This window comes from Arabidopsis thaliana, chromosome 2, assembly GCF_000001735.4.
Source record: "Arabidopsis thaliana chromosome 2, partial sequence".
Taxonomy (NCBI): Eukaryota; Viridiplantae; Streptophyta; class Magnoliopsida; order Brassicales; family Brassicaceae; genus Arabidopsis; species Arabidopsis thaliana.
In genome coordinates, this window is record NC_003071.7 from 10,730,719 (window position 1) to 10,742,352 (window position 11,634).

Genomic DNA, 11,634 nt, shown 5'->3' on the forward strand with positions numbered 1-11,634 from the left:
ATGTATAAAACTGTTTGGTGCTAATCATAGAGTTCGATAAAGTTAATTAGACTAAAATAAATGTATATAACATCTTGTTTATCAATCATATAGTCCACAAACATAAGCTTAATTTAATTACTGTAATAATTATATACTATTTAATGATACATTAAAATAAACGGATGTAGAAACTTTGAGAAAAATCAAGTGTTTTTATCTCAACTGGTAAAAATTCTAAGCAAAATTTAGAAGTCGCCGGTTCAAACTAAGTTTAGGATGAAACTAATAAAGAAAAGAAAGGAAAAAACGTTTGAGAAACTATATATATAAATATATATATATATATATATATATATATTAAAACAAAAGTTTATTAGAAATTGCAAACGATGATAGCCAAGCCACCGTTTGTTTCTTAGAAGGCCATAGAAAAAATGAGATCAGACAACCAAAATTGAAAAAAAATAAAACAGTAATTAAAAGTTATATGGTTATCTTAATTTGTTTACAAAATATGGTTATTCAGTTAAATCACCCTATACTATATTGTCCCTCTACAAAAATTAGGTATTTTCTTAAATCTTGACTTTGGGGGAGTTGGATATTTTCGACGAAGAATATCAAAAATCTAAAAAGACATGTTTTGGATATGTAAAACAAAATTTAGAAAAGTATCTTATATATAAGGTATGTTATCTCCAAAAAAATGTAATAGTAGATTTGCATTTCTAGTCAATATGTTGATATTAAACACCAATAAAATAGTCAATGCACTAATTAAGTTGCCATTTTCATGCATCAAAACACACTATTTAAATATTGCCATCCACCATAAGATTTTAAAATAAAGAAAACATTCAAAACATCACGTTCTTAGAACTTAAAACTAAATTGACAAACACAAAATTTCAAGCTAGGGATATGTCGGCATCAAAAGCAACAATGCTCATTTTGTTCGCTCTCTTTCTTTCCGGTAAGTCTTGATTCCTCTCATCTTCTTTTATATAAATGAAACTGATTAGAAACATAGCTTGATTCCAGTCAAATTTTATTTTAAAAATGAACAGACATATTGTTGGTGAGCATTCCTAGAGCTGAAGCTCAGTTGATAGTTCCATGCAAGACATCAGAACAATGTAAATCGATTCGATGTTCTAATGGAAGCGCACAATGTGTGAACAAACAATGCCAATGTCCAAGCCTCAAACAGATTTACTCGGTGACGGATGTGTCGTGCAAGACGGTCTCTGATTGTGTTGCTTCTCATCAATGCCCGACTGGTTTATCTGCTTGTATTGAAGGAAAATGTATTTGTTTGCCTTAGTATGTTCAAATTATATTATTTAATATATACCTACAAGTTAATTTTTAAAAAGTTTAGTTTTATAGATATTAATTTGAATTCGTTTACTATGGGGAACTCTATCGACATAAAAAAGAAATCTAATCGTAGTCAACAAGGCCAGAGTATATGTTGGTAACGTACTCTATTTACTTTCTAATATTACACAATCGACTACTACGTGATATAAAAGAGACATCTCTACAATGATAATGTGAAATATTCATTGTTGATACTTTACGAAAAAACCATAGTTTCGACATTTATATTAATTATGTATATATTCATCAAAGTTATGTTAACCAACATAAATTTCAGTTACAATCAAATTTTTTGTTGTAATATCTAAGGCTGGGTAAAATACCCGGACCCGAAGATCCGAACTAGCTCAAAATATCTAGATGAAAAATACTAGGCTTTTTCTTTTGAAAAACTAAATCAGCGAATGAGATTAACCAATGCTACCGACGGCTAACTTATCGATAACATTTTTCTTCTCTTATCTCGATGAAAGATGATCTCTCGAAACCAAATACACAAGACTTCATAATCTAGTCCGTATACGCCAAAAAATGAACCTCATAAAACACTTCTTGATGCGGCGAAAACAATTGATGCATAATGGAGCGCCTATAAAATCCTTATAAAAGAATCTAATCTCAATCAGTTTCGGAAATTTGGAGACAAGAAGCGAAAGCTAACCATCTTGATAAACATCAGGAACAAGAATGACACTTGATCGACCAGGTTAGCATCCACAAATGGGGCTTTGTTAGCTTAGGTAAGACAACAAAGAGTGAGTGCGAAGACAAAGGTTGGATGAAGGCTAACGAGAAACCACTTTCAAGCTAAGCCTGTGGCATCGAAACTATAGGGAGCACCTAAGCGATAACTAGATTTGGGTTGGGAGAAGGCAAATATCAATGGCTTTATTATTGACTAAGCACACTGTCGATCTAGCAAATCCGGCAAATCCTCATTGCATGAGCCACAAAACGAATAGATATGAAACGCTTGACCGCTTTCGCATAGAACACAACTTCACAACCCAAAATAACAAGAGAAAATCTCCAGACGAATACAAAAAAAACAAAAAAAACTCTGCATCTCCTATGATTTAAAACCAAGAAACTAAAGCAGATAAGAAAAGGAGAAGCCACTCACGACATTGACGAGAATCGCTGATCACAGCACCAGAGTGACTTCCCAGCCACAAAACTGGAAATGAGCTAGGATTCTACTGTTGTTTGAGTGAAAGAGCACACACTTTGGTTAAAATGACATTAGATCATCGTTCTAACCACCTGCCATTGCTCTTTTAATTATATAATTAAATTTGATTTTTATAAAACTACAAAATCTCTTGTAATTTTCAAATTTATTACCTTTTTAATCCAAAGCGATCCAAAAATAAATGTAAATTGAAGAATAGCACCAAAAATTGATAAAATTATAATAATTTCGTAATTTAACCAAATTATCACCATAATCACTTTGGTAATTTCTAAAAATTACTTTAACTTCGATAACATAATTACTAACATACAAATTAAAATCAAATTTTGTAAAGAGTATCAATCTTCCATTACAACTTTAGACTTCAACCATTACCATACAACCAAATGAAACTGAACTATTTGTATATAAAAATTATTCTATTTTGGTTCCAATATAAATAAAATATCTAGTTTACATTTTTTCTGTGTTTCTTCTAATTATATAGATTTAGTTCTATAAAAATACAAAACCTCTAAGTAATTTTCAAATTTATTATATTTTTACCCAAAACAACCCTAAAATAAATGCAAATTGAAGCGTGGCACTGAAAATAAAATAAAAATATCTTACCATATTTAAAACAAATAACCAGATTCAGTGAATTAACAGAAACGGATGGTCAAGTCGACAAGACAAACAAGTGCTAAAAGAACACAACATAACTCTTTTGCTTAAGCCTCAAAAAATTGTCATTAACCCAATTTCCCAGAAACTTCAAAAACAGTTGGGGGAAGAAGAAGAAGATGAAACGACGAAGAACCCTTTTATAAAGTCTCAATCTTCTAATCCAAGATCTGCCCTTTTTCAGATTCTATCTCAAAGCTTTCCTCGATCTTGTGATGTATTGAAGCCGGAGACTGAGAGAGATGTTGTGCTTCAAAGGCTCGGTTAAGCGGAAGAAGCAATCCGGTTCTGTTCCGGTTTATCTGAATGTCTACGATCTAACTCCTATGAATGCTTATGGTTATTGGCTTGGACTTGGTGTTTTTCATTCTGGTGTTGAAGGTGAATTTGATGATTCTCTCTTTTTTGATTCTTAATTTTGTTTTCTGGGTTTTGGTTATTTGTTTGTTTGGTTGCTAAAGGAAGTGGCTTTTGGGTTTTTTGAAACTTGATTTGTTGAGAATTATTGGGTTAATAGAGAATTGACTTGAGAATTGACCAGAGAATACCAAAATCTCAAATTTTGATTTTGATGATGAAAGAATATGATTATATTGTTCATGGGTTCTTTGTTCTGTTTAGCAAAATCCAATTTTTATTGAGCCTTATGAATTGTGATACTGAGTTTTATGTTTATCTGTTTAGAATGCCTTTGTGTAATGTGTTAATAGAGAAACTGATTTTAGATGGTATATTGCTTAGGTGATCAATAGAGTAACCATAGATTGTGATGGACTTGATGGTTGTTGGTACTTATCTAATGTTTTGTAGTTCATGGAGTTGAATATGCATTTGGAGCACATGAATCATCAAGCACAGGTATTTTTGAAGTGGAACCAAAGAAGTGTCCTGGTTTCACGTTTAGGAAATCGATTCTTGTGGGGAAAACCGACTTGGTTGCGAAAGAAGTTCGTGTTTTTATGGAGAAATTAGCTGAAGAGTATCAAGGAAACAAGTACCATCTCATCACAAGGAACTGCAACCATTTTTGCAATGAAGTTTGTCTTAAACTTGCTCAGAAATCAATCCCTAGATGGGTGAATCGACTTGCTCGCTTAGGTAAACCAATCACAAGTGACTATTGTTATGTTTTTGTTTGGCATAAGAGAGATCACATCAAGTAATGCAGGTAACTGTTTTTGTATAGGGGTTCTCTGCAACTGTGTGTTACCACCTCGTTTGAACGAGGCAAAAGTGAGACGAGTAGGAAAAGGAGAGCTTTCGGAAAGTGAGAAGAAGAAACTAAGAAACCGATCACGATCAGATCCTTTACTGTCTTCTTCTCCGTCTTCATCGACACCTGATAATCATCGTTCACACATTCGAGCAAAATCAAGTGGTAATCATCCTTCTTCTTCTTCTTCTTCGTCTTCGGGTTCTAAGAAAAATCGAAGACCTAAAGCTCAAGACCAGAAGTCGCCAAGCGTAAGCATCAAGACTTGATTGTTATCATCATTATTTGAACATTTAATTATTGTTTATGAAAAGGACAAAAAGTAAAAAGACAAGAACAGAGGAACATGCCAAGCAAAGTATCAATCATATATGGGGCATGCTCGTGCTTTGTTCTAAGGTTATTGAAAACCTTTTTGGGTGTGTAGATCATTTTTCTTTGTACAATTGCTTATAGGAGAGAGAGAGGTCATGAGTATGTACAAAAAGAATATGATTCATATATTTTTCTATGTTTTATCTCTCATTTAAACTTCTTCATTTCAAAGTTTTAAACACATTGACCCTCTGTGTGGTCATATTTTTTTGTATCCCAATGATTCACTAAAAAGATAATGAAATGTTATAGTTGCATGATTATATAATTCCTTTGATGTATATTTTATGTAGCTGGTGCTTCTTTGGTAATCAAGGACGATGTGTATATGAGAACAAACAAATATAATTTGCATCATTTAAGTCTCGCTGCTCCCGGCGTACAGCTCCTTCTTGTGCTCCACATGATTGCTTTGTACTCAAACATCCATGTGTTCACAATTTTTAATTCCTTCGCCGTTGCAAAGACTCGAATTTGGGACCTCTCCCATATTCAGTCGCAAGGTTAACCAACGGAGCTATCATCTACTTTTTCAAACCGGTAAAGGAATATCATCTATTTTTTTGTTATGATAACGTATGCACCAAGTCAAATTCTAAGTAAGTTACTACACAATTGTGTAAATTGTGAGTCATACTCTTGTTGCATACGCGTTTTTTCCTTCGTCTTTTGTTTTTTCCTCTGTATAATACTTGTATCAAGCATCTACTAAATCATCTTATAATTATCTCATTGGTTGTTTAAGCACAATCATATAGGGCTTATTTTGCACCCTTGTTCTAATTCTGGTGGCTTTTGCCTTTTTTCTAAACTGATTAAATCTCCAATGAGGCATTGTTTGTTAAGAAATTTTCACAAAACACACTTTTTTACCCTTTGCTTGTTCTTACTACTCTACTGGTTCCTTTGCAACGACGAGTTTCTGGTCTGTTTTGAACAAAACAAAACCAAAACTCTGATTCTTACACACTTTCATATATCCTCAAAGCCAATTGGTTGCTTTATATACAAATAAAATTTTTTGATAAAGATAAGTTGAGTGTGTTTTTACTTCCTCCAAGCATAGATAATCAAAGAGAACCAACTCTTAGACCCGAAGCTCCTCTCATCTTCTTCCCTACAACTAGACCACTCCATCACAGAAGACATCCTAGAAGAAGACCAATGACTATACGTACTCGCCCAAAACGACGGTGTTCGACAATTCTCCTTCCGTAAAATGACATCGTCTCTTACACGCTTGTTCATCATCAAAACGTCGTTTCCTTCAACCTCTTGGTTCTCAAACCGGAGTAAGAACACGGCGGGAATCTTATCCGGTTTAACCTTATCCTTGCCACCAAACAGCCAGTTGAAAACATCCCATGATATCTGTATTGTCACACCATCGATCACGATCTTTGTGTTTCCTCTGAATTTCCATTGAAGCTGACTAATCTTTAGGACACTCTTATCGTCTACGCTAAACCGGAGACTAGCATCGTCGTTAACAACCTTAACGTCGATACTAATCTCTCTAAGTTTTCCTTGAATCATGATTTTCGTAGAGTAAACTCTGTTTCCAAACAGATTCTCTTTCTTGGACACCAAGATTTGTCTCCTCGGTCTCTGTTTCAAGTTTCCTCCACCGACAAGAAGACCTACTTCGCCGGATACAAAGACTGCCACGTAAAACCCGGATTCCGGATCGGGTCCTGATCCAAATTTTGCGTGAGTCAGGTCCCATACCACCCGAATATCCGGCTTTCGAGATAACTTCTTTGATCCATTTTTTCTCCAGAATGTCAAGGGTTTGATTTCGAGCCGGAAGGCGAAGGGAATGGAGTGACGGTAACAATCTAGAGAGTGTAGATAGCAATTTGTGGAGTTGCATGAGTAGAAATGAAGGTGGAGAGAGCGTCGGAGGAAGGATCGAGACCATGAAAGAAAGAAAACACCAACGTTAGTGTGGTACTGACAAGTTGTGGTAGCGTCGCCGGAGGTGGAGATATACGATGGATTTGATGGGGATGGAAGAGCCGACGGTAGATCGTCGTTGATGGCGGTGGCGGAAGGATGGAAACAGGCGGACAAAGGGGAGGAGCCACCGCGACCAAGAGCAGAGATTTTCATTTTTAGGTATAGTCAATTAATATGACTGGTTGATCTTATATACGCACATGCATACAAAAAGACACTAATTATATGTAAGGATATGACTATTTGAGTATTTATCTATACTTGAGTTGGCTTATGTGTCTGAAAATGAGTTGTCATGTTGTGAAAATTCAAAAGAGTGGGTCAATGTCGAGAAATTGAAAGCAACTTTGTGGATAAATTTTATAGACCGAAACTGACGTTCATTGATATTTTGTGCTGGTTTTCACATTATTTATATGTAGATTATGTTCTAGTTCAATTCTTTTGAAGTCGCTTGACTTTTTGTCTCTTTCCTAGTTTCCTTAATCTTTTCCACTTATATTAGTTTTTAACGTTTGTAGTCACAGTGAAAGCTACCAAAATTCTAAAAATGGTAAAGAGAAATAGAACTGTATCTTGTTAAAGCTCGGTTTTCATGTTACTTAACATTACATATGTTGTGTTTGATAGTATAAAATAATAAATTTGTTATGGATAATTAGATGAAAAAATTAAAGAGTTTTGCGATAAGTAAGATATTTGTTTCTTGTTGGTTTAAGAGTCGGTTTGGGTCCATGATATAACACTAATTAACCAATAGTTGTGGCCTTGTGGGAGGTAAATGATCCAACAAACTTTGCTTTACTAACTCACATCTTTTTTCTTTTGAATAACTAAGAGGTTTTGGCCTAGGCCAATACATCCTCTCGGGATGGGACTAAAGCATTTTATAGAATTTTCTTTCAAATGTTATTGGAACCAGCAACCTCTAGGCTTAGCTAAAATATTTTACCAGTTTTGAGCTATTGACACTTGATAACTCACAGTTTTTAGATGTAGTTTCTCTAAATCATGCATATAAAATAAACATCATAGAGATCACTAGTAGATGATTTCATCAACTAGTTCTATATTCGATACGATTTTACACGAAACTCGTATTTTCGAAATGTTGTACATTGTATGATATAAACTTTAGAAAGGGAAGATACAAAATTAAGTTGCTGACTATATGCTAAACCTATAGACACGTGAACAATGAGATGACGGCAAACATGTGGATTTAAGTTTGCTTCGGTTTGTTTCAGTTTGTTCTAGTTTGCTACAACAAAACTCCAAAATATTGTTGATTTGGTGGCTACAAAAAAATTATAATATAAAAATAGAAGATATGTGTTTGATTAAATATACTAACATAGTTTTGATCGTATTAGGTAGAGCCATATTTAGATAAGTTTGTGGACTGCGATGAAGTTATGAAGCCACACAATATGTATTTTTTTTTCCCTCATGCTTGATTCGTTATTTTCTCTGTGATTTGATATGTATGCAAATTTATTTATTAATGGTTCCTTTTTGGATTCCAGCTAACAAAAGAAAAGGTTTGAAAATGTCCAACTACAAATTTAATATGGAAACGTACACCAATTCATTGCGAGATTGGTGCATTACTCGCTTGCTTTTTGTTTCATACCAGACAATTCAAAACATGTGATTGATTTCTCAACTTTCATTCTCTAATCATTTAGAGGATACCTACCAAAAATTAATATCCTCCAAAATTATTTGGCCATTGACATTACAAATAAAGAAATGTCTTTGGATGAAATATTTCAAAATTATTTTTATTCATTAAAACAATAATGATTTAAATACTAAGCACACATATAGTGTGACAAAAATATGTGATTTAAGGATCTCAGGATACAAACATCTCTAAACTAGTTTTACAAGCATTCGAAAACACAGCTCTAACAAACCAAATCACTATGATATTCTCGAATTACTTACTTTCTAACAAGAAAAGATTGTTGGAGATTTTTATTTGCGTTAAACGATTAAGTTCTTAATCGATGTAATCGGTGTACTAGACGACTTAAAGAATAGGTTAGCTATGATGTTGAGTCAATCAACCACATCCCCTCCACAAATCCAGGAGAGTTAAAATTTAATCTTTTACCATTCATTTTTTCCTTCTACAGGTTCGAAATCGAAGTCCGGTCCAATCTTGAAAACATCAATTATCCAACATTTTTGTGCTGGACCGAAGCCAATGGCAGGCCAGATATTATAACCGAAGGCCTGAAAGTAAGTTACAACGAGATAGTAAGAAGATGCTTAAGTAAATGGGCCTTTGTGGCCCAATCTATAAAACCTAACCCTAGCATCGTGTCCCCATATAAAACTCACCTCCATCGCTTTCTACAAGTTTCTTCTCCAGATTTAGGGTTTCTCAGTGTTTCGGCTCGGCCCAGAACAAGATCGCAAGACTTCAAGATGGTAAATCCTTTCACATCTCCTTCATTCTTAATCCTTATACTTTTCTATTATCAATTAGTATGTAAATGTTACGGAAGTTCGAGACTTTGAATCATTTTGATGATCTTCTCTGCTTCAACCTTAATCATCTACACTGAATTTTATCTTAATGTTACGAAAGTTTAAGACTTTGAATCATTTTTGATGATATCTTCTTTGTATGAAACAGCCGTCGCACAAGTCGTTCATGATTAAGAAGAAATTGGGGAAGAAAATGAGGCAAAACAGGCCTATTCCTCACTGGATTCGTCTTCGTACCGACAACACCATCAGGTTCGTAAATGGAACTGTAGATTCTCGTAGTTTGAATGATTAGGTTTAGAATTAGTAAATCTTAAGTGTGTTTGTTTTGGTTTTACAGGTACAATGCTAAGCGTAGGCATTGGCGCAGAACCAAGCTTGGATTCTAAGAGGTTTACTTTTGCTTATTGTGAGAGCTTTGTTCTTTTGAAAAAGACTTTGTTTTCTTTATCAGTTTTGATTGTTCACATTTGTGTAAGACGATCTTTAATCATTTATGTTTCCAAAGTTTCCTGTAGTAACATTGAGTTTTTCATTAGTTTAAAGATTTGGAAATGACTTTTGGTTAACTTGTTTAATTGGTTCATTGCTCTTCATTCAGTAGAACCAAGTGTTTGTTTTGTTTGGGTGAAATCTACTTGAATACCTTCCCATTTTGGTTTGTAATTGGTATGATGTGTAGTTAGGGTAGCTCGAGGTTTATAGAAGTGTTGATGAAGTGGTGAATGTTTAGCTTGTAATTACATTGTGTAGCCCAACCTCATCAGTTTTGCTAATTAGGTAATGGGTTTAGTTATCTTGAGGTTTAAGAAGTTATTAAGTATGAACCTAGCAACATCAAAAAAGATTCATTTTCGTACAATCAGATTATTCTATAAAAGTTTTCTTATTCTGTTGATGTATTTTATATCAATGAAAGTGTAAGAGTTTGGCAACACAATTTCTATTGATTAAGGTAGACTTATGCAATTTGCTTTTTTGAGTTCGGCAAAAATCTATTAGCTATCTAAATATATTTATATAGTTTTGTATTCTTTGAAATTTATCCAATAATTTTTTAAAAACAATTATGTGTCTAAAATTATACTCAAATTCGACCTTTTCCCTTGTGAGCAGCAGTTTGTTTAAGGTAAACATCTCAATTGATAAATGGATTTTGTTGAAAAAACATACAAAACGTAATGGTCAACACAAAAAGCAATGATGTATTAGAGAGGTAATTTTTTTAGGTGTCACCTATATTTGTTAATTGAAGTGTGGCCATTTGTTTTTTTTTGTCGGCTGTGTTTTTTGCTTCCATTTCGATTATGTTCCAACCGTCGTTATTGACTGTTGGCTCTGCGATTTTGATGCTTAAATCTTACAAGTTACAACATTCTCTTAAGACTGATTAAAAAAAGAGATGACATATCCTAGTTTCTTGTAATGTTTGGTTGCTTACATAATAATAGTTGAAAATATGATCAACCCACCCAAAAACCATAACAACGTTGAATAAACGCATCTTGAAATCTACACGCGAAAGTTGAACATTTTAATGAATGTTATAACAAAGAACAAGTCAATTTTCTAAAAGTTATCATTAGAAGTTGACAAAAATACCAATTTAGCATTCAAATCAACCCACTCTCTATTCCTCTATATATGTTACACACATATAGAGAGTTCCATCAACGTTTTCTTCTTTCATTTTCATATTTTCACTTCTTACTCAAAATATTCTTTTGTTATCTAGCCTTTGTGTTATAGTTCAACATATAACCACTAAACCTTTTTCAACTAAAGAATGTGGAGATTCATTTTGGTGATGTGTCTTCTAGCTCTGGTCGAAAGGGGAACCTCGGGGAAATTGCCGATATGGGAAAAGGAGTTAGGAAGATTGCAGGGTTTACATAACCAGCTTCAGCGAGGTCCGGTTCCTCCATCAGAACCGTCACTATGCCACAATAGACTAAACCATCTTTCTCATCCAGAGGTTTACTCTTCCCAAACTTACGTTCTTTGCCCATGATCATGCTTATTCCGTCGTTGACAATGATCAAATCTCATTTGTTATTTTCTTTATCTCTGCTCAAACATAATTCATAGTTGTATCTGTGACATTTTGATCCGACTACTCCACCATCTTGAGTCATACTATACGAGATATCTAATCAATTTTGACTTTTGATCCGACTACTCAAACCTTGTCTATAATAACGTCAACATTTTATATACTAGAGTTCTTAAAAGATCGTTTAAACTTTATCATTCCGAAAAAGGAGTTCAATAGAGACGCAGTTTACGTGTGGGATCAAACAATATTTTGGTTTCGCACGATTAACATGCGACACAGTTAGAGCATGGAGACGAAAACACTTGA

General features: G+C 33.9%; 6 protein-coding genes and 1 long non-coding RNA gene across 7 annotated transcripts; 5 read left to right on the forward strand and 2 right to left on the reverse strand.

Moving 5' to 3' along the window:
• Positions 1 to 837: 837 nt before the first annotated feature.
• AT2G25185 (Defensin-like (DEFL) family protein) lies at positions 838 to 1,357 on the forward strand. The gene is made up of 2 exons (NM_001036334.2): positions 838 to 955; positions 1,050 to 1,357. Exons 1-2 carry the CDS (start codon positions 904 to 906, stop codon positions 1,304 to 1,306), a joined length of 309 nt encoding a protein of 102 aa, NP_001031411.1. The 5' UTR covers positions 838 to 903; the 3' UTR covers positions 1,307 to 1,357.
• Positions 1,358 to 2,198: 841 nt separating this feature from the next.
• On the forward strand, positions 2,199 to 2,519 carry AT2G08125. Its single transcript, NR_140285.1, has one exon. It is a non-coding gene; the product is annotated as an other RNA (long non-coding RNA).
• Positions 2,520 to 3,202: 683 nt separating this feature from the next.
• On the forward strand, positions 3,203 to 5,077 carry AT2G25190 (PPPDE putative thiol peptidase family protein). Its single transcript, NM_128076.3, has 3 exons — positions 3,203 to 3,607; positions 4,037 to 4,324; positions 4,413 to 5,077. The coding sequence occupies exons 1-3, from the start codon at positions 3,469 to 3,471 to the stop codon at positions 4,706 to 4,708; spliced, it is 723 nt and encodes a 240-aa protein (NP_565588.1). The 5' UTR covers positions 3,203 to 3,468; the 3' UTR covers positions 4,709 to 5,077.
• Positions 5,078 to 5,542: 465 nt separating this feature from the next.
• Positions 5,543 to 7,082, reverse strand: AT2G25200 (hypothetical protein (DUF868)). The gene has a single exon (NM_179730.3). It carries the CDS (start codon positions 6,924 to 6,926, stop codon positions 5,862 to 5,864), a length of 1,065 nt encoding a protein of 354 aa, NP_850061.1. The 5' UTR covers positions 6,927 to 7,082; the 3' UTR covers positions 5,543 to 5,861.
• A 2,054-nt stretch (positions 7,083 to 9,136) lies between these two features.
• Positions 9,137 to 9,834, forward strand: AT2G25210 (Ribosomal protein L39 family protein). Its single transcript, NM_128078.2, has 3 exons — positions 9,137 to 9,212; positions 9,421 to 9,524; positions 9,613 to 9,834. Exons 2-3 carry the CDS (start codon positions 9,439 to 9,441, stop codon positions 9,659 to 9,661), a joined length of 135 nt encoding a protein of 44 aa, NP_180093.1. The 5' UTR covers positions 9,137 to 9,212; positions 9,421 to 9,438; the 3' UTR covers positions 9,662 to 9,834.
• A 1,118-nt stretch (positions 9,835 to 10,952) lies between these two features.
• AT2G25215 (uncharacterized protein) lies at positions 10,953 to 11,443 on the reverse strand. Its single transcript, NM_001335979.1, has one exon. The coding sequence runs from the start codon at positions 11,285 to 11,287 to the stop codon at positions 11,069 to 11,071; it is 219 nt and encodes a 72-aa protein (NP_001323934.1). The 5' UTR covers positions 11,288 to 11,443; the 3' UTR covers positions 10,953 to 11,068.
• On the forward strand, positions 11,059 to 11,283 carry AT2G25125 (uncharacterized protein; the record flags this gene model as incomplete). The annotated part of the gene is made up of 1 exon (NM_001335974.1): positions 11,059 to 11,283. The coding sequence occupies one exon, from the start codon at positions 11,059 to 11,061 to the stop codon at positions 11,281 to 11,283; it is 225 nt and encodes a 74-aa protein (NP_001325376.1).
• Positions 11,444 to 11,634: the final 191 nt, after the last annotated feature.

What these genes read in the sequence shown, in the direction of transcription:
- AT2G25210 (NM_128078.2), top strand. Translation starts at nt 9,439, where the DNA reads ATGATTAAGAAGAAATTGGGGAAGAAAATGAGGCAAAACAGGCCTATT. An exon ending in CGTACCGACAACACCATCAG is followed by an intron (nt 9,525 to 9,612) that starts GTTCGTAAATGG and finishes TTGGTTTTACAG; the next exon opens with GTACAATGCTAAGCGTAGGC.
- AT2G25200 (NM_179730.3), bottom strand. Translation starts at nt 6,926, where the DNA reads ATGAAAATCTCTGCTCTTGGTCGCGGTGGCTCCTCCCCTTTGTCCGCC.
- AT2G25215 (NM_001335979.1), bottom strand. Translation starts at nt 11,287, where the DNA reads ATGATCATGGGCAAAGAACGTAAGTTTGGGAAGAGTAAACCTCTGGAT.
- AT2G25185 (NM_001036334.2), top strand. Translation starts at nt 904, where the DNA reads ATGTCGGCATCAAAAGCAACAATGCTCATTTTGTTCGCTCTCTTTCTT. An exon ending in GTTCGCTCTCTTTCTTTCCG is followed by an intron (nt 956 to 1,049) that starts GTAAGTCTTGAT and finishes AAAAATGAACAG; the next exon opens with ACATATTGTTGGTGAGCATT.
- AT2G25190 (NM_128076.3), top strand. Translation starts at nt 3,469, where the DNA reads ATGTTGTGCTTCAAAGGCTCGGTTAAGCGGAAGAAGCAATCCGGTTCT. An exon ending in TTTTCATTCTGGTGTTGAAG is followed by an intron (nt 3,608 to 4,036) that starts GTGAATTTGATG and finishes AATGTTTTGTAG; the next exon opens with TTCATGGAGTTGAATATGCA. An exon ending in GAATCGACTTGCTCGCTTAG is followed by an intron (nt 4,325 to 4,412) that starts GTAAACCAATCA and finishes GTTTTTGTATAG; the next exon opens with GGGTTCTCTGCAACTGTGTG.